The following is an 18,380-nucleotide window of genomic DNA, read 5'->3' as shown; positions in this document are numbered from 1 at the left end:
ACATCAAATATTTAAGTGATATATAAATTTTACTAAGAAAAGAAGTTGAGGAATATATCTTTTTGATTCCTATCCAAATAATTCATTAAAGAATTACAATTGCATAAGTTTTGCAAATGAAGCTTTATTGGTCAAATTGAAGAACAGAACTTATATTTTCAAAAAAATTTAACACCTGGTAAGAGCCTTAACTGCATCGGTAATAGTTTTCAATTGTGCCCTGATGCAGTCGCGGGTAACCTTGCCCAAGTTAAAGGCAGCGGGAAGAATACGTAAGCCGTATCTTAATGCAACCCTAGCGGCGGCAAGGACGCGCAATTTGTTGCCAACCCATTGTGCAAAATTTGTGCTTTCGCGAAGGGTTTTGATGCTATCGGCGAGTACTTCAAGTTTCTTTTGGAATTCATCAATTGCAGTATTTGTGTTTGTGTTCAGTGCTTCCTCGTTCAAGCAGTTAGTTTGAATGTTGCTTCGCAGATTGGTGATTGCGTCAATCAAGGCATTAAATTGAGCTTCGACACAATTATTTGTTTCATCTTGACCATCGGCACCAGCACGAATCATTGCATCAATTGCCTCTTCATTACTAATGCTGTCGCTATCGCTGCTTTCGCTGCTTTCGCAGAACACAGCCTTAAGTAAAAAACAAAAACAATATTAAATGAAACATTTACCATTTTTTAGTGACGATTCAATCATTTATATTGATAGGATATTTTATATCTGAGTTTTTACATCTTTTGTCTTGAAGGCAGCATCAGAAACTAATTTTTGAAACTTATAAACAGAGTTTTTGACAATGTTCTCGAAACAAAACATGTACAAACACAAAATCAAGAATTATGCATTCGAAAACGAGGATAAATTGATAGGATACTTACACTGAACAAGCACAAGGCTCCAAGAACGTACAAGGTGAATTTCATGATGACTACTTGTTATTAATAACAATAGTCCCAAAAAGTTGGCTGTTTATATATCATTTTCATAACTAAATTCAATAGATAACTCTATAAATATATAATTTGCAAGTAAAATACAGTGTTTTTTCAACTTGCCATATGAATAATTAAGATAAAATATTTTGAAACTAATTAAAATTGTGCTAATTTCAGTTTTTAAAAAATAAGTATAATTGTGCATTTATTGCTTCTATCAATCTCGATCATCTAATGAAACTGACAATGAAGTGGTTAAGGGTTGCTCCAATTTGATTAAAAAGTTGCGCCACATTCTGCATTGATCAATGCGGGATTTTTTAGTAAACTCAGATTCTTCATATTGACAGGGTTCCTTTGGGAATGCATTTGGAATTTCATTATAACTAAAACAACAATTTAACTTTTAACTATTTTATAAACTAAATATGGAGAAGAAAAACTTACGGAACAGGAACATCGGGTGGAAAAGTGAAGTTTATTGGCTCGATAATAGCTTTATCAAAATTTTGACTTGTTCTTTCTCTTGGTTTCATGATACTGTCATATTCCTCACGAGGAATGCCAATTAAACCGATTGTTACGCCGTGTTCCAGAAGTGTTTCATATGGCGCAGCGAATAACCTTTCGAAATAAACCGTTCTTTCACTTTTCCTAAAAACAAAAATGTTATAATAAGTTCAAAAACATGAAAAACCTTCACCTACGGTTCAAAATTTTTAAATCCTGAACCAATCATTCTGTAATCATGTTCCGTTATCAGCAATTCTTTTATTAATCCACTTCGCTGTTTCAATTTGCTCTCTTTTATGTTGGAGAGACCAAGCAGTACTTTTATTTCATGTGGTGATCGATTGATCAGTTTTACATTTCTACTCTTGTGCGCAAAAGCATTAAACATGTCTGTTCTCACAAGTCGATTGAGTTCTAATTCGATAAGTTGTAAATGTCTTCTTTGGAGTGCGACCCAGACAACTCTTACACTCATACAAAATAATGCCTCCATTAAACGCCTGTCTTTCTCAGATAATGAATTAGTAGACGTGCTTAGATGATGAAATTTCTTCGATTTGCCAATACCCATTATTATTACACTGTATTCGCGTCCAACCATTGCTCGTAGATCAGACAAATTATCACGTACGATATTTTCCAGTATCGTGACGATTGGTTGGCGCAGTTTTCGACGCGCTTCTTCTTTTCTAGCTTGCATAGTGTCTGTCACTTGTAGAAAGTAATGAAAATAAATTATTAATGCCTTGAGGAAGCGATCTACTTCTGGTAGATGAAAATATGTTACAAATTCGACTGTTAAATCTTTCGGAAAGGCCAAGAATAATGCCACATCTTTAACGTCCTGCAGAGTGATGATTTCTGGTTCATTGGGACCAATTCGGCGTTGAAAAAAGCGTCGAAATCGAACCTATATTAATGTTTGCCTAAAGTGTTAAATGTACATTATGAAGAACTGATTGAAAATATACTTTATCCATCGGTTCGACTTCTTCTTTAAATCGAATTGAACTTGGCACGATATGTTTTTGTCGTTTTTGTACTGTAGGCAGTTCTTCATCGATTTTTGTTACCAATTCATGGCTTACAAATACAATTCTTTTTCGTTCACCATCCCATTGCCAATGGCCGTTTTTATATTGAAGTTCATAAGCGTCCATAGCCGACATCGCAGACAATTAATTTATTAGAAAAATAAATGTTTATGTAAATTGATATGATGACAAACTATAAATGTCAATTTTGTGGTGAAATCACATGATTTTTGCGCGTAATTTTTTATCGCGAATTTAAATAATTCAATAGTTAACATAATGAAAAATGCCAACATTTGTGCAACTACAATAGAATTTATTACAGAACCAATCATACTGTATAATATATAACAAATAATCAACTTTCAAAATGATCTACGTCAATATTAGTCTCTATCATTGGTATACACGTCTACGCCATTGCTCATTTTATTGATAAATTTTTGAATCACATTATGTTATATACGAAGAAAGTTTATTCATCATCGTCATAGTCGCCAGGCTGCTTCAGCAGCGTTTGGTGATGTAAATACTCAATGCCATAGTATATCCCAGCACACGCTAGGAACGGCGGCCCTATATACGGTATCTGGCCAACACAACGCCGAATCGTATTCGGAAATCCATGCGAAATCACGCCGTGGAATGCTTTCAAGTGCATCGGCGATACTTTGTAAGTTACAATTCCGTACAGCTTGTGCAAACCGCCAAAACCCAATGCCATTATGAATGTATTGTTCCCTTGTCTTTGGCAGATGATTTGATTTTTATACCGAGTATTTTATACCCGCAGATTATTATTATTATTCTAGACACACACAATTACAATTGAGTCAAACTTCAACTACTAGAGTTGTTCTTTTACTTGTTTTACTTGTTACTTGGCATTTTAGTTATGAATCTATTTCAACGTCTATATTATTCTACTAATATTCATTAAAACAATATAACAAAAACAACATAACAAATGCCTATGTAATATGTGGATGACTAGATTACAATTGTGACTTATTATTCTATTCGCACGCCAGCTTTTAATCTGAACCAGCTGACATGCGTGAACACGAATAGTTGAAGGTAATTTCAACGAATTGATTGAACTAGTTGTGGAAGCATCCGAATATGTTCGAATGCAACCGATTTAAATCTCTGGTATATATGTACTTATAAATTTACAAGTCGCAAGAATCGATAATGCTGGTGTTGCTAAGTGTTTGCATTGAGGGTGATAGGCCTTTTTCAAGACTGCTTTTATCACCGCTTAACTCCTCGGTGATTGTATCGCAGAGTTTTGCGTTTTTGTTCATTGCCTTTTCAAGTTTCTTGATAAACACTTCAATGTCGCCATCTTCTATACCAATGGAAGCAGCGACAGTTAAATATGGCGTCTCGAAGTTCGAAGTGTGCGATCCCCAATCTTTAAATAAATATATTATTATAATAGGTGTAAAGTGCAAATATGTTGTACTTACTTTTGAAGTGATATTGCGCAATAGTTTTGAATCCATCCAAACTAACAACCCGTGTACCGCTGATGTTACGAATAAATAACATGGATCCCAAACGTGTTAAATGTTCTTTTGGGATTTTCGTCAAACTCAACGCGATTGAAATAGGATTATCTTCGTTTATAAGCACACGTTCTTCATGCTGGTCTGCAAATGTTTTCAACTCTTCAACGAGCATAGCGTGTGATTCTTCGCGTTGTTCAACCAACTTCAAATATCCTTCTTTGCCGAGACTCAATAAAGTTATAAACACGTCTAGTATCGGACTAGAAGATGCACGACCCGGGTACAATTTAGCGACGTTTTCCATAATAAATGAATCAAATGTAGCGACTACAGCGCCACCGACTGGTACCATAAAGTTTTTATCGGTACTTTGTACGAAAATATCAACGCGTCCAACACTTTGCGCCTTTTGAATGCGTTGCATGATGTATCGACTTTGTAGACCATACGCGTTATTAATAAGATGTGGAATTTCATGCGTGCGGCAGATTTTTGCGACTTGTTCGATGTTGTCACATGCACGGGGCGCAAAACATGATGTTGTGGTCATCACACAAAGAATATCGTCTTTCTTCAATTCTTTCACCTTCTTCTCGATTTCAACTATGTTTGTCTCAAGTTGGTCACCGTTAACCACCATATCTATGATGACTGGTATGAAACCTGCGGTTAAAATGCTTTTGAAGCATGATTTTTGGTCGATTCGCGACCATATGACGTATTTTGCATTGGGGCGGATGGTACGCAATGACAACATGCTGAGAACCAAACTCATTCCAGTCGCCACTGGTACTAAAAAGCATCGGATTGGAACTTCCATGCCCATGATCTTGAAAATATCTTGAAGGAGACAGTTGGTGAGATTGTAAATGAGACTTGAACCTGCAGCTTTCGGCTGAGGTTCGGTGAGATCGCCGGAACGACCAACACCATGACCAAAATTGTAGTGACGTTTTGCCACCAATGCTAAAATCATCAATTTATTGATATTGAGCTCCTAATTTTGTTAGGAATTATAAAATGCACCTGATGCAAATCTTGCTTCTCTTTCTCCAAGACTGCAATTTCCATGAAAATTATTGCTATCCATTAATGATAGTCTGTTGAGGACCATTTCTATCAAATTGTCTTCCCATCCTTCCTCCGGTAGCTTTTTCTGTAATCGCAATATATCTAGATCCATAGCCCTTGATGTAAGTTGTTAGTAGTAAAAGAATTGTAATGAAAGTAAAGAGAGAAGCCAGAAGAAATCATGCAGCAAAAAATTAGCAATTCAAAGCAATAGCTACAATAGAAAACAACAAATGAACAAATTCTATTAGTAATAAATCAATAACGTTGTTATTGATTGATATTTGTTATTGACGTCCCAGTTTGCCGCTCTCCCGGGCTACTTACATGCTGGAAAAACGTCCGAATCGTGTTTTCCCTGGCGCGAATTGCATCGGACGCTTGTTTCGCGTAAGTGGCTGGAATGATGTTTTGAACGATCTTCCAAAATTCCGAGTCCATTATTGAGCGGATGTAAACACTATTTTATTTATTTTGTTGACTTAATTCTCTAATAATACATAAACAACCGGTCGAGCTCAGCTATCGGGCGCAAAACACTCCCAGGCAATCACGAACGCCTTTGACGTACAATATATTGTACAATCATATGTACACATAATCAATTCAATGTAATTGAGTGACTTATCTCACTTATTAAAAGAGCAAAACTAAATCTTTAGACTCTAATTTAAAACTAAATAAAATTTCTATGATTATAGGTTAATAAATTCCAATTTTTTTAACTTGAATTTGACATATCAATGTAACAGTATATTGCGCATTCATATTTTGCTTGACAGTTGCAGATTAAAATCGATGTGCTCAGGTTACGTGTATTTTCCGGGTCGGATCAATTTTACGAATTTTACAGGGTAACATGCCTGTGGAAAATGATTACATGTGCATCAATTGTGGACACCATGTTAAAGAACTCTACAGAGAGTACAGTCCTACTGTATTAAAACTATCAAGTTGTGTAGGTTGAATTACAAATAAAATAAACAATGAATACAATGAATCATATTTCAGAATGCATGTAATATGGTTGTGGACAAATACATTGAATATGATCCAATTATTATTATAATTGATTTGGTGTTATTAAACAGAGAAGCATACAGACACGTTCTGTTTAATACAGACTATACGGTAGTTTTAAATACCAGAGAGATTTTTGTTTTTAATCTACACAATTGTTTTTAGTTTCATTGGAAGTTATTGGTTATTCTTGAGTTTATGGAAGCTTATTGGGAGTTATCATTTAATACAAAATTGCGCTCGGCTTTAAATGCAAAAACAATCCTGCTGGATAAATTCTACACAGGGGACTTGGAATATTACAGAACATTATTTCAAGTGGTTTGCAGTAAATATTTGACAAATCATTGAATATAATGATTTAATTTAACTTTAAAATTTTAGGCAATGCATTCTTTTTTCTTGCTATTTATTGTTTTACATTATTCATGGAATTGAGATCAACAAGTTGCAACAAACAGCAATCATTCAATGCCCACTTTTTCAAACGACTTTTTAATCAAGTTATGAAATTTATAACTTTGTCTTCATTTGGAATATTTCTCTTTTTACCTTCGCTTATTTGGGAGAAGTTCGGTACTGAGGAATATCATTTTTTGTTTGTGATTATTTACACTGCCTTGTCACAACTTGTAGCTTATACTGGTAAGTGACAAACAAAAGGTTGTTTCGTTTATACATGAAAAACTTTATTCTTTGTTTCAGTATTCTGTAAATGTTCCAAAACATGGTCTATATTTGTGATATTATGCGCCTATGGAATTAAAATCAAAGCGTCTTCGCTCTGTAAGTTAATATTTGGATTATATAATTTATGAACTGTATTTATTGTGCATTTTATAACTTTGTATTATATTGTTTTGCATAGTTATATGCAAAATATATTTGTGACTGAGAAAGAAAAATTTGTAAAATTGACATACGTGCATTAATTCAATAAATGTAGGATAAAACTTTAGTATTCCTATAATTTATTTTGTGGGTATTTTTATTAAAATTGTAGGAGTACTAAAGTTTTACCCTACATTTCATTCTATGCAACCCAAAATGCGGGAATTAATATCCTGTTGAAAGGAATTTGAATTTTACTGCCAAAATCGTAACCTTCAAATAGAGTTACGTAAATGAACCTTGTTTCGCTTAGAAACCTTCGATATAAATCGTGGAATAAACTTCATATGTAAAAATGAACCTTCATTTTATATAACGATGATAACGCTTAGTCTAATTACAAATTTAGTAGGTAAGTGTTGATTTATTTCTATACAATTAACAACCTGTTCTTCAATTGTTTCTAAATTTTAGCATGGCGTTTCAGCACAATTTGATATTAGTCAATTACTTCAATTTTAGCATATTGAAACAACTACCAAAACAAACAATATGGCAGCAGGTTCATTATGCATCTACCCAACAAGCAGCACAACTCAATTTGGATTACTCCAAAGGTCCAATATCTGTCCTACAGCAAAGAATCAAAGGTGGGGAATTATTACGTGATGAACAACAATCAAAGTTATGTGAAGAATTGGAAGAAGTCTATCAGAAAATCAAAACATATGAACCAGCACAAAAAGGCTTCTTTTCAAACCTGTTCAGTAAGAAGAAAGATACCAAATCCCCTGTAGGTCTCTACATCTATGGAGCAGTAGGTGGAGGAAAGACCATGCTAATGGATATCTTTTACAATTGTGTTACCACAAACAATAAATCCAGAGTGCACTTTAATGCTTTCATGCTAGATGTGCATCAGAAAATTCATCAGACCAAATCACAGGTCACAAAAGATTACTCAGACAAAGGCTCAAAACCATTTGATCCCATTCCTATTGTTGCCAAGGAAATCTGTGACAAAGGTTGGCTCATTTGCTTTGATGAGTTTCAAGTAACAGATATTGCTGATGCAATGATTCTCAAACGTTTATTCACGCAATTATTTGATAATGGTGCCGTTGTGGTAGCAACCAGTAATCGACCACCGGACGATCTTTATAAAAACGGCCTACAGCGTTCCAACTTCCTGCCGTTTATACCTGTACTTAAGAAGCACTGTAAGTCAATCCAACTGGACTCTGGTGTTGATTATCGACTCAAAGGACAGGCAGGACAGACACATTACTTTATTCAAAACGAACATGCTAAGGATGATCCTGTTGATGATATATTTAAAATTTTATGTTCCAAAGAGAACGATGTCGTACGCCCGAAGACTTTTAACATTCTAGATCGTAATGTTGAGTTTGCTAAGACTTGTGGGCAAGTACTAGATACGACGTTTGAGGAATTGTGTGACCGGCCGCTGGGCGCCAGCGATTACTTACATTTAACTCAATTTTTCCACACGATTATCATTCGTGATTTACCACAATTGTCTCTGAAGAAAAAATCAGCAACCAGGCGTTTTATAACACTCATTGACGCCCTCTACGATCAGAGAATCAGAGTTGTTATTAGTGCACAAGTCCCACTTCGGAGATTATTTGTCGCCGAACGTCCGGGGGCTGATGAAGAGCCCAGCGACGAAACGCGTATGTTAATGGATGATTTGAAGATAGGCAAACATGATGACAACCTGAAGGCCAATGTTTTTACTGGAGACGAAGAGATTTTCGCTTTTGATCGCACAGTTTCGCGTTTATCCGAAATGCAAACGCAAGAGTACTGGGAATCTCAGGAGCGTTAAATTCAGTTGTAGCACCGTGGTAAAATATTTATTTATTTAATATTTAAGAGGAAATTGATGTTGTTGACTTAATAGGAGTAATTTATCATTCAGTATTGAAGAGAGGTTTATTTTAATTCTGCCAAAGTTTCAATACTTTATCCTTACCCCCAGAAGCGACTCTGCTTCCATCTGTGGACCAATCCACAGCGTAAACTTCATCCGCGTGTCCTGGTAGATCAAATTCAATTTGTCTACTTTTGATATTCCATAATTTGAGTGTCGAATCGGAGCTTCCGCTAACTAACAATCGCGAATCCGCCGAGAATGATACCATGTAGACAGCCTGCACGTGTCCTCTCAATGTTCCGAGAAATTTACCTGTTTTTGCTTCCCAGAGTTTAATTGATTTGTCGAATGACGCCGATGCAAGAATACGACCGTCAGGAGAGAATTTGACGTCGTTTACAAGTTGTTGATGGCCTGTTAGACGCGCCAAGGGCTTCTTCTCCTTATGTGGGTCCCACAAGAATAGTGTGAAGTCATCGGAGCCGGAAACTAGACGTTCTCCAGCTGTTGCAACGACGCCTTCATAACGCTTCAAAGCAAACTCTTGCAGTTTGTCTTTATTCTCCGCAGATATCACTTTATTCGTATCTTTGACTGGATCAAACGGTCCAATTCGATTGATATAATCTGTGTTTAATGCTAGAGTGTTAACCCAATGTGCATGACCTTCCAGTGTACGACATAATGCACCATCAGCAGCACGCCAAACTTTAATCGAACGATCCTGGGATGCTGAGTAGATTAGACCAGATCCGCCCCAGCGGACAACTGTCACGCTCTTTGTATGACTGGACAGTGTGCGTATTGTAGTGCACATAATGGTGTCCCATATGCGAACGTCGCCATCTTTAGAAGAACTAGCAAGATACCTGCATTCACTGTTTTTGTGAAATGGCTCCCATGACAAAGATGTGACCCACTGCTTATGACCCTTCATTGTTTTGCCCAATTGGGCGCCGTTTTCGGGGCTCCAAATAATTATATTGCCATCTTTACAAGCTGATGCTAGTTTTGTGCTATCTGGTGACCATGCAATGCAGAGCACCCAATTATTATGGCCCTTACATGTTTTATAAGGTGTTTGGGTCAAAACGTCCCAAAAACGTACGGTAGTATCGCCTGAACCGGATGCGAGATGACGACCATCAGGGCTGAAACTTACAGATATTACTGCTTCAGCATGTCCTGGTATTGATGCAGTACAGCGAGTCACTGGATGTACTTTGAATATGGCCTGCTGTTCATAGACTATGTCAAGTACACTTTCTGTATTCAAAGTGTTGATGTCCAGGGTGCTTTCTAAGCTTTTTTTAATTTCGGTTTCATTGGCATAAAATAAATATGGAACTGGTTCTTCATTTTGCAGAATTGCGTTGCATATTAATGTAAGTTGTTCTACAGTACATGACAATGGTAAGTCCATCATATCTCCGGCGATTTCGCCGGATTCGGATTTGAATCGGCATAATATGCTCTTTGTTTCAACTTCACTGTCTTGTGTATTCGTCATTTTGTTTGATTATTAAACAGCAACTAAACTATAACTCACACTGCAACTATTTTCGAATCTTTCATTTCATGGGAATGTTGACAAACTTTAGGTTATATTTAAAGCACGTGTTCTTTTTGAATGATGGATTGAAGTGATTTCAAATGATTGAAGCTCAGATTGAAGACGATTTGAACTAAAGCCTTACCAATGTGCTGCTGAACTAAAAGCATTCTAAACGCAATTTAAAATCGTCCAAAGTCTATAAGTGTATATAAGTTAGTTAGTCTATAAAATGTTTTTCAATTTTGTGCAGTGCAAGCGTAATTATTCAATTGGTTTCTTTGCACTTAATAGCGCATAAAACGAAAACGAGTTCTTCATAATCTAAAATAAAAACAAAAATACCAATAAACAATAAAAATACAAAGGAAACCCGAAATATTAAATCCAATGAAGTCTTACCAATGCAAAAGTATTCAAATCCATATTTAACAACCCGCCAAAGGTAAATGTGTTTATTTTGTTTGCACGTTGCATAAGGATAATTACATTCTTAGCCTCTTTTGAATTCATGTACCAATCACTTGAATAGATGGAAAATATTGTCTGATGAAGCTGAAATAGCAAACAAAGTTGCATATCTATAAATTTTACTTTAAAGTTACTCTATACCTTATCCGAAATGAAATCTCCGAAAAAACAGTAGACAAACGCTTGTAGTGTACTGGACGACATCATCATCAACTGAATGTATGTAGTAATAGTAAATATCCTTCACAAAAAAAGAGAAATTTACGTAAATAATATTAATATTTATGCTTAGTTATGTTGTAGTTACCCTTTATCGTTTATTATAACCATTCCCATGCACAACGTTACAACAATAGTTAACAACTGACTTAATAGTTGAAATGAAAACACATCGTTCATTAATTCCAAACATCTTAAATTATAACATTTTATTTATTTTTAAATTTGCTTTAAAATATTCAGAGTCTTACCTGAAAGTTAAAGTTTGTCGTTGTACAACATCAACCATTGTACTGTGATGATTACCATCCTGTTTAAACATATTTTTGTAATTATCGTTAATAATAGTTAAATGCGCGACCAAATGCACTACAACTGTAACGTAAAGATTATCCACTACAGAAATGGACAGAATAAGTGCATATGCAGCGCTACTTTGCGCAAAAAAGTAAACAAGTTGTAGCAATGTCCAAGATTCGTCATCATACCAGTTATTTGGTAACCAAATAAGATAAGGCATCATTTTATTGCTTGAAAAGAGTGCTTTACCAATCATTAGAAACACAGCAGACACATAGGTTATTCTTAAAACAATTAAGATCATTTTTGATACTTTGTAAAATTGTTTTGTTAGATTATGTTCCGCAATGTTTTGTCCTTCTTCTAATTGTTTAATAACGTTTAAAATTTCATGAAAATCTCGTTTCTTTATAATAATTAAAAGACGTTTAACAATTGCCTAAAATATATTATGAGTACCTATAATTAATTAATTAACAAATTATTGATTTATTTTTACTTCAAAAAAAGGTAAAAGTACATCCATTATTTCTACAGCAATATCAAAGTCGTTTTTCCAAGCAAGTGTAACCAAAACACAGCTGTATAATAAACTAAAGAGGATGAGAAAATTCCATATTTTTCCGAATTTTGAATTATTTTGCACATCTAGGCCTAAAACACGAAGCCACCAAAAAGCGTCTAACATTAAATCGTTCCACATTGTGAAATGATACGTGTTGTGCTAAATTTACGCGTCTTTTATAAGGCTATATGAAGTTTTATAATTAATAACTACTTGTCTATGATGGATAAGAACATTTATTCTGAAACTTTGTTAAGTACTTAGTTTTATAACTTGGTATAATCCAATTCTGAGGATATGGAAGCTCCAATTATTGCAAAAATCTATTAAGTACTTTTAAAGAAACTCCTGGATAAATACCTAGCAATTTAATAAAAATTACACGAGTAAAGTCTTTATAAACTTTTTATAAATACAAAAAATAGGAAAGTAATGATAATATGCAGGTTTTTAAAGTTTGGGATGTAAAATAAATGAATGGCAGTTTTCAATGCAGAAGTTTTATTTTGATATTGTCATTAAATCTTAGCCATAATATGTTCAGATGGTTTAGCGACCTGCTTTCCCTTTTGCAGCGTCTTTTGCTTGGCCTGCCATGTCCGCAGCTTGACCTGCAGCGTCCCTGGCTTGACCAGCAGCTTCCTTTCCGGCTTTTGCTGCTGCGTTGGCCGCATCTTTTGTTTGCTTGCCTTGAGCCTAAACATAATTAATTAATTTTTTTTAAACTTTTTAAAAGTATTTTTAATATTTTTTTACTTACATTTACCATGTCCACGACAACCATGCAAACCAAGATGACGCACAGTGCAACACAGACTTTCTTCATTTTGACAGTTTTGTTTTCGTAATAGCTGAATATTGTTCAGGAATTGATTGCTTTATAATTTTTCATCATAAATCGAGCGATATTTATATACGGATTAACACAAAGTCACTAATTTGACCTTCGTTGTTAGTTTAAAGATAATGATGTGTTGTCTTGTTTCGGATATTCATATCCGCCATTATAATTAGAAAATTTCACTTGCGTGTTAACATCTGTTAATGAATGAGAATAATATTTTTTGCGCAACTTGCAATACAGAAATTGATTATCAATGTGGTTTAATCTATAGAGCTGCAGTTATCAACTCGAAAAGTTTAAAGAAATATATTTACATTGTAAGAATTAACCTGATTTGGTCATCAGTCAAATGGTATTGTTGAACCTGTTTTATTAATTTTGATATTTTTAGTAAATATTGCATAATTTTTTATCATCCCATTAAAATATGAATTAATTTACTTATATATCTACATTTCAGCATACTGATTAAATAAAATAATGTAGAATATTTCTGTAAATAGTATAAACACTATAAGCTTAAATACTTTAACTAAAAAACATTAATTTTGTTATTTATCAGCATCAAAATGAATTTTTCAATGTTTATTCTTCTTGGAGCAATTATGATGTTTGTGTCAATACAAGTAGAAGCAGCAGATAATACTACCACTGAAGAAGGTATAGATATCATTTTAACAATTTAAAATACCTTCATAGTGATAATTATATTTTTTGCAGCGACAACAGCAGGAGAAGAATATTGCATACAATGTTTCGCATATTATTCCAAAGAATACTGTGCGTCTATTGGCAGGGGTCAAGTAGAAGCAACATGTCATTCCTGCTCAACATGTATTGAATCCGACTAATACTTATCTACAGCCACTAATAATCAACATATTCATATTACATAGTAGTAAATTACAATTGGAAGGCGATTTGATTTGTGATACTATGTTTACAATTTATGTTTTACTTTAAATAAATAAATAAATAAATCAAAATTAATTTAATCTTCTATGACGAGTTATTACTTGAAATTGACTGCTTTCTTTTTTGAACATAGCTGATAGTAATTTGGCGCACAAATTAAGAAAATAAAAGAATTCACGGCAGGAATCTTGCAATGTTCTGCTTGAGATAATATGTATATTGGTACTTAGGAGTGTTCCTAGGATGGTTAGGGGAAGGGTCGAGTTGAGTCACATAGTGCGGGAGTTCGGATTCCGGGAATCTCCCCCTCCCCCTCTTTTTTATGTGGATTGTACAAAGCTATAAAATCGCATCCGTCAGTGACCGATGTGCTCCACTATTTTGTGTGTTTTTTCGTTTCCAACCAACCGATGTGTTCAGTTGTCCTAAAAGGTTCAAGCGGGACAGTCGCAGGTCGCTAGGTTCTCCTCTTCTTTACCTTCGGATTGCGTTAAGATTGTTGACCGGTATGCTCTGTCAGGATTGTGACCTAAGTCGCACAGAGTTCAGATATTGTAAACTAGAACAGTTTGTTATTGTAAAAATAATATTGCATTATTAAATTACATTATGTATCACGAGTTCAGATAAAAACAACGGTGTTTGACTGGTGGCGCATGGCATTTCATATGGTTTTGCGCTGTACCATAAGTCGTAACTAAAATCCGTGAGTAAAGTACTTTACTCATGGCCTTGACCGTCAGTGATTAAAATTTCACTTTTTGTATCTAAAAACCGTAGAAAAACAGGCGCTTTAAATGTGAAACTGTAATATTATTATTATTATTATTATTGTTATAGTATTAATAATAATAAATTAACAAGTACAGCAATATTTAAGGGGGTATTCTACTCTAGAGATTTCATAAAATCGATTTTTTTTTTGATATTTTCAAAGTTTAACTATTCAAGAATACGTGTACAAGAGGATTTTTCAAAATTTAAATTATTTTCCGAGATATAGCCGTTTTGGTGACGCGGCATCCATACTGGTTCGCATTGAAGCGAAACTTTAAACGTGTTTTTGTCGAAACTGTATTTTTTGAGACGGTACCCACGATTTCTCAACTTCTACTGAACCGATTTACTTGAAATTTTTATAGGGTCTTCTTTATAGACTTTTCTTTAGAATGAACTACGCTTATCCCTAAATTCCGATTTTAAATATTCCAAAAAAAATCTAGTATATCAAAAACAAGGGTGAAAAAATCACTTTATTTCAAACAGTCGCCATTTTGTAAAAAAAAATTTTTTCACTTGTCCGTAGTTCATTCCATTGCGACATTTTTCTAGATTAACAATCTTTTTTTTTTCATTTCATATCACTTGGAGGGCTAAAATCATGGGTACGGTCACGTGCCAATTTTTTGGGACCCCCCACTTTATCACCTGCTGGAATTTAAAATTTTGAACTTTTTTCAATTTTTATTTTTTTTTTGTATTCTCAAAACATTAATAAATAAGTGTTAAAAAAATGGATGGTAAAACTCTTCATAGATTTTTTTTACGGCCTTTCAAAAATCACATGAAATTCATGCCTCTAGAGTAGAATACCCCCTTAATCATTTGCATAATTCACGATTATATAAAAAGTATAATTTAATCTGTAAAATAATCGTTGAACCGTAAAATTATTCCGTTAAAAATGTGAATAAATATTCTGCAAAATCATATAAATATATCAGTGTATAAACAATATAATTCGCGTTGAATCATACAAAACTTCTGCAAAAATGAAACTAATACTTATTGCATCAATAATATCACTATTTGTGTTCATAAAAATACATTCCGGGACTTGTCAGTCTACTACTGTTAGTTCTGCCGACACTACAGGTATTTAACATAAATGATTTAACATTAGTAAATATCTACTAATGTATTTTATAGCATCGCCGCCTGAAACAACACCAACACCAGAAGAAAAATATTGCATTCAATGTTTTGCATATCTATCAAAAGAATATTGCGCATCAATTGGAAAAATGCAAATCGAGGAGACGTGTCATAGATGTTCTGCATGCATTGCCAAAGAAGCAAAGAAAAGATAATCAACTAATTGAATAAATGGCTCTCATGTTAATCAAGAATGTAACTGATATTAAATTTTCACTAGAAATTATCGCTTGGTATTATATACTGATTAATATATGTTTATGTTTTTAATCATGTAACAAAATACTATCGGATGTTTCATTTAACAATGGCGTTTGTAATTCGAACATGCCGTGTTGTTTCTTTTGTTATCAAGTCCTTGGACACTTGATTTTATATCTGCATATCTGCGATAAAATTTACCTCGTGGCGAAATGTGACTGTGGTTTATTCCAAGGCTTGCCACAGCGGCGAAGAGAACTTACCAAACTCAAGATGCGAACAAATAAAATTTCTACATTAATAATTTTTCTGTCTTTCATTTCACTTGTAAAGTGTTGTTCTTACGATCAGTTCTCATGTAGAAATGGGGGTTGTACAAGTGCGCGGTATCAATGCGATGGAGGAAGAGATTGCGGTGATGGAAGCGATGAAGAAAACTGCGTGTGTACTAATGGTCCTTCGTGTTATCGTGAGCCAATATCAACTTGTCAAGGTAACGAGTTTCGTTGCACTTCCGGTGCTTGTATCCCAGAAACGTGGGCATGTGATGGCGACTTTGACTGCGCTGATTTATCCGATGAACACAACGACTGCGGTGAGAATATTTTTTAAATTAAAATTGAAACAAAATAGGAATATACTTATTTTCCATTAGAAAATCGGACTTGTGACCAACACCAATTCACCTGTGATAATGGCGTTTGCATAGACGTGCAGTTAAAATGTAATTTCAAGAACGATTGCGGTGATAATTCAGATGAGACGGTGTGTCAAATTCATCCAGCGCATAGTTCCACTCCGAACCATGTGGCTGACTGTGGAGATGAGTTTCGGTGCAAAGATGGCACCTGTTTGCCGAGGCATAATGTTTGCAACCAAATTATCAATTGTCCTGACGCAAGCGACGAAGGTGGCGAGTGCTCAACTGCTTGTAATACGAACCAATGCGACCACAACTATCAAGCAACACCAAGTGGATGTGAGTGTACATGTCGTAAAGGATTTCGCCTTGCTGGTGATGCTATCACTTGCGTTGACATGAACGAGTGCCTGAAGGATCCACCAGTTTGCAGTCAATTGTGTACAGAAACAGTTGGTTCATACTCCTGCGAATGTTTCAAAGAGTTTGTAATGAGGTAAGGAAATATAACCTAACATAACCTTAAACTTATTACGTATTTTATTATATTAACAGATATGATAACGTTACTTGTAAAAGTCGGGGTGATCCAATGTCTATCTACTTTGCGGTTCGCAACGAAATTCGACAATATGTTCCTTCTCGACGGAGTTTACGTGTTGTATATGTGGAGACATCTGGAGACATTACTTCATTGGAAGTGGATGTAACACGAGAAATGATTTACTATACAATTAGAGGAAACACCACTCTACAACAACTGGGAATTGCAAATGGCTACCGGAAATCTGTCAGCAACGTAGGCGTTGCTAAGCCCATCGCTCTCGATTGGATAACACAAAATGTCTACTTTGCTTCAGAAGCACCCAGTACCGAAGGAATTTCAAGTCAACTCCGTGTCTGCAATGTCGCAGGGTGGCATTGTGCACTCATCAGTGAACCAATCCATTCCGTCACTGCTCTAGCCGTGGACGCCATGAATAAATATTTATTCTACGCTACAGTTCTACCTAATCTTGAAGGAGGTTATAATCATATAGGACCAATCATTCGTTTGTATCGCAATAATCTAAGTAGTAGGCAGTCTAATCACATAATCAAAACTTTCGACAATGCTATCAACAATATCGCGATTGATTACCGCCATAAATATGTTTATGTTGCGAGAGAAGGAACTATTGACAGATTGGATTACGATGGTAATAGATTATTGAATATTGTTGAGACCGTAATGCGCACGCAGGGTTTGAATGTTTTTGAGAACCATTTGTATTTTCTGACAGAATCGGGTCTCACAATGCACAAGTGTCGATTGTATGGGGATGCACGGCGTTGCACTAGCTTCAGATTGAGTGCGGATATTACTGAAATGTTTGTGATTGCGCAGAAGTCGAGGCAGACACCCGGGCGTAACGCTTGTGCTAATTATGATTGTAGCCATCTTTGTTTGCCGAATGAGGTTGGGGCATCTTGTGTTTGCAGGAATGGAGACGTCATTGAAGAGGCTTTGGACTGTACTAATGTAGTTTTGAGTATTGAATAGTATTATAGAGGGTGCATAGTAGAAATAGGTTTAGGAATTTTACTTTTAAATGTATTAGTTTGATGTTTTTCATGTTTTATCTAGGCGACATTAGCTTTCGTTCATATAATGACGGTTAAAGCATTTTCTTTCATTTATATGTATTAATATTCACATTTTTTTAAAACTATTGTTAATGCAATTAATTATAATAAATAATAATAATAATGCTAGAGTTTGGGCTATTTATAAATTGCGAACGATCAAACGAATCATCGGACTGGCAGTAATTTCTATTCTTAGTTATTACACAGTATTTAAGTTTCTTAGCAACGTATAAACATCCTCTCATACCAAACTTTTGTTTGATCAATATACCTACTCAATCATACAGT

At 34.8% G+C, this 18,380-nt stretch overlaps 7 protein-coding genes and 3 long non-coding RNA genes across 11 annotated transcripts; 5 read left to right on the top strand and 5 right to left on the bottom strand.

Moving 5' to 3' along the window:
* Positions 1-104: 104 nt before the first annotated feature.
* Positions 105-2,963, bottom strand: LOC135800088 (uncharacterized). Its single transcript, XM_065313193.1, has 5 exons — positions 2,423-2,963; positions 1,646-2,361; positions 1,386-1,592; positions 882-1,324; positions 105-633 (listed from the first exon to the last, which is right to left on the bottom strand). The coding sequence occupies exons 1-4, from the start codon at positions 2,618-2,620 to the stop codon at positions 1,156-1,158; spliced, it is 1,290 nt and encodes a 429-aa protein (XP_065169265.1). The 5' UTR covers positions 2,621-2,963; the 3' UTR covers positions 105-633; positions 882-1,155.
* A 260-nt stretch (positions 2,964-3,223) lies between these two features.
* Positions 3,224-5,713, bottom strand: SecS (Sec synthetase). Of its 2 annotated transcripts, none has more exons than XM_065313192.1 (4): positions 5,398-5,713; positions 5,026-5,284; positions 3,958-4,965; positions 3,224-3,902 (listed from the first exon to the last, which is right to left on the bottom strand). In XM_065313192.1, exons 2-4 carry the CDS (start codon positions 5,180-5,182, stop codon positions 3,658-3,660), a joined length of 1,410 nt encoding a protein of 469 aa, XP_065169264.1. In that variant the 5' UTR covers positions 5,183-5,284; positions 5,398-5,713; the 3' UTR covers positions 3,224-3,657. The 2 variants fall into 2 exon arrangements, with proteins under 2 accessions (XP_065169264.1, XP_065169263.1); XM_065313191.1 differs by having other exon boundaries at positions 5,026-5,155; positions 5,398-5,709.
* A 139-nt stretch (positions 5,714-5,852) lies between these two features.
* On the top strand, positions 5,853-7,048 carry Arv1 (ACAT-related protein required for viability 1). The gene is made up of 5 exons (XM_065313213.1): positions 5,853-6,028; positions 6,082-6,201; positions 6,256-6,418; positions 6,475-6,735; positions 6,796-7,048. The coding sequence occupies exons 1-5, from the start codon at positions 5,930-5,932 to the stop codon at positions 6,906-6,908; spliced, it is 756 nt and encodes a 251-aa protein (XP_065169285.1). The 5' UTR covers positions 5,853-5,929; the 3' UTR covers positions 6,909-7,048.
* A 125-nt stretch (positions 7,049-7,173) lies between these two features.
* On the top strand, positions 7,174-8,873 carry LOC135800590 (putative ATPase N2B). Its single transcript, XM_065313860.1, has 2 exons — positions 7,174-7,333; positions 7,396-8,873. The coding sequence occupies exon 2, from the start codon at positions 7,397-7,399 to the stop codon at positions 8,771-8,773; it is 1,377 nt and encodes a 458-aa protein (XP_065169932.1). The 5' UTR covers positions 7,174-7,333; position 7,396; the 3' UTR covers positions 8,774-8,873.
* Nle (notchless protein homolog 1) lies at positions 8,867-10,469 on the bottom strand. The gene has a single exon (XM_065313859.1). It carries the CDS (start codon positions 10,329-10,331, stop codon positions 8,886-8,888), a length of 1,446 nt encoding a protein of 481 aa, XP_065169931.1. The 5' UTR covers positions 10,332-10,469; the 3' UTR covers positions 8,867-8,885.
* A 94-nt stretch (positions 10,470-10,563) lies between these two features.
* On the bottom strand, positions 10,564-11,403 carry LOC135800591 (odorant receptor 23a-like). The gene is made up of 5 exons (XM_065313861.1): positions 11,315-11,403; positions 11,152-11,256; positions 10,986-11,085; positions 10,776-10,928; positions 10,564-10,697 (listed from the first exon to the last, which is right to left on the bottom strand). The coding sequence occupies exons 1-5, from the start codon at positions 11,383-11,385 to the stop codon at positions 10,638-10,640; spliced, it is 489 nt and encodes a 162-aa protein (XP_065169933.1). The 5' UTR covers positions 11,386-11,403; the 3' UTR covers positions 10,564-10,637.
* A 1,009-nt stretch (positions 11,404-12,412) lies between these two features.
* LOC135800404 (uncharacterized) lies at positions 12,413-12,834 on the bottom strand. Its single transcript, XR_010550147.1, has 2 exons — positions 12,689-12,834; positions 12,413-12,624 (listed from the first exon to the last, which is right to left on the bottom strand). It is a non-coding gene; the product is annotated as an uncharacterized lncRNA (long non-coding RNA).
* Positions 12,835-13,011: 177 nt separating this feature from the next.
* LOC135801149 (uncharacterized) lies at positions 13,012-13,767 on the top strand. Its single transcript, XR_010550311.1, has 3 exons — positions 13,012-13,124; positions 13,233-13,432; positions 13,493-13,767. It is a non-coding gene; the product is annotated as an uncharacterized lncRNA (long non-coding RNA).
* Positions 13,768-15,419: 1,652 nt separating this feature from the next.
* Positions 15,420-15,905, top strand: LOC135801044 (uncharacterized). Its single transcript, XR_010550278.1, has 2 exons — positions 15,420-15,562; positions 15,617-15,905. It is a non-coding gene; the product is annotated as an uncharacterized lncRNA (long non-coding RNA).
* Positions 15,906-16,032: 127 nt separating this feature from the next.
* LOC135801043 (vitellogenin receptor-like) lies at positions 16,033-18,220 on the top strand. The gene is made up of 3 exons (XM_065314407.1): positions 16,033-16,418; positions 16,479-16,959; positions 17,019-18,220. The coding sequence occupies exons 1-3, from the start codon at positions 16,097-16,099 to the stop codon at positions 18,004-18,006; spliced, it is 1,791 nt and encodes a 596-aa protein (XP_065170479.1). The 5' UTR covers positions 16,033-16,096; the 3' UTR covers positions 18,007-18,220.
* Positions 18,221-18,380: the final 160 nt, after the last annotated feature.

This window comes from Atheta coriaria, unplaced genomic scaffold (genome assembly GCF_025399875.1).
Source record: "Atheta coriaria isolate IRGN ID8LTWV9N9 unplaced genomic scaffold, Caltech_Dcor_3.1 hic_scaffold_10_pilon, whole genome shotgun sequence".
NCBI classification, from domain to species: domain Eukaryota; kingdom Metazoa; phylum Arthropoda; class Insecta; order Coleoptera; family Staphylinidae; genus Dalotia; species Dalotia coriaria.
Note: the sequence above shows the minus strand (reverse complement) of the source record. Positions and strands in the feature narration are given on the sequence as shown.

Bases quoted from the DNA above. Each gene is read 5' to 3' on its own strand.
- Arv1 (XM_065313213.1), top strand. From the start codon at position 5,930: ATGCCTGTGGAAAATGATTACATGTGCATCAATTGTGGACACCATGTT. The intron at 6,202-6,255 runs GTAGTTTTAAAT...AATTGTTTTTAG, and splicing joins TGTTTAATACAGACTATACG to TTTCATTGGAAGTTATTGGT. The intron at 6,419-6,474 runs GTAAATATTTGA...TTAAAATTTTAG, and splicing joins ATTATTTCAAGTGGTTTGCA to GCAATGCATTCTTTTTTCTT.
- Nle (XM_065313859.1), bottom strand. From the start codon at position 10,331: ATGACGAATACACAAGACAGTGAAGTTGAAACAAAGAGCATATTATGC.
- LOC135800591 (XM_065313861.1), bottom strand. From the start codon at position 11,385: ATGTTTAAACAGGATGGTAATCATCACAGTACAATGGTTGATGTTGTA. The intron at 11,086-11,151 runs GTAACTACAACA...TTTTTTGTGAAG, and splicing joins GTTATAATAAACGATAAAGG to GATATTTACTATTACTACAT. The intron at 10,929-10,985 runs GTATAGAGTAAC...TTGCTATTTCAG, and splicing joins GAGATTTCATTTCGGATAAG to CTTCATCAGACAATATTTTC.
- SecS (XM_065313191.1), bottom strand. From the start codon at position 5,511: ATGGACTCGGAATTTTGGAAGATCGTTCAAAACATCATTCCAGCCACT. The intron at 4,966-5,025 runs GTGCATTTTATA...TGATGATTTTAG, and splicing joins AGAAGCAAGATTTGCATCAG to CATTGGTGGCAAAACGTCAC. The intron at 3,903-3,957 runs GTAAGTACAACA...ATTTATTTAAAG, and splicing joins TGCGCAATATCACTTCAAAA to ATTGGGGATCGCACACTTCG.
- LOC135800590 (XM_065313860.1), top strand. From the start codon at position 7,397: ATGGCGTTTCAGCACAATTTGATATTAGTCAATTACTTCAATTTTAGC.
- LOC135801043 (XM_065314407.1), top strand. From the start codon at position 16,097: ATGCGAACAAATAAAATTTCTACATTAATAATTTTTCTGTCTTTCATT. The intron at 16,419-16,478 runs GTGAGAATATTT...ATTTTCCATTAG, and splicing joins CGATGAACACAACGACTGCG to AAAATCGGACTTGTGACCAA. The intron at 16,960-17,018 runs GTAAGGAAATAT...TTATATTAACAG, and splicing joins TTCAAAGAGTTTGTAATGAG to ATATGATAACGTTACTTGTA.
- LOC135800088 (XM_065313193.1), bottom strand. From the start codon at position 2,620: ATGTCGGCTATGGACGCTTATGAACTTCAATATAAAAACGGCCATTGG. The intron at 1,593-1,645 runs GTAGGTGAAGGT...TTTTGTTTTTAG, and splicing joins GGATTTAAAAATTTTGAACC to GAAAAGTGAAAGAACGGTTT. The intron at 1,325-1,385 runs GTAAGTTTTTCT...TTGTTGTTTTAG, and splicing joins CCACCCGATGTTCCTGTTCC to TTATAATGAAATTCCAAATG.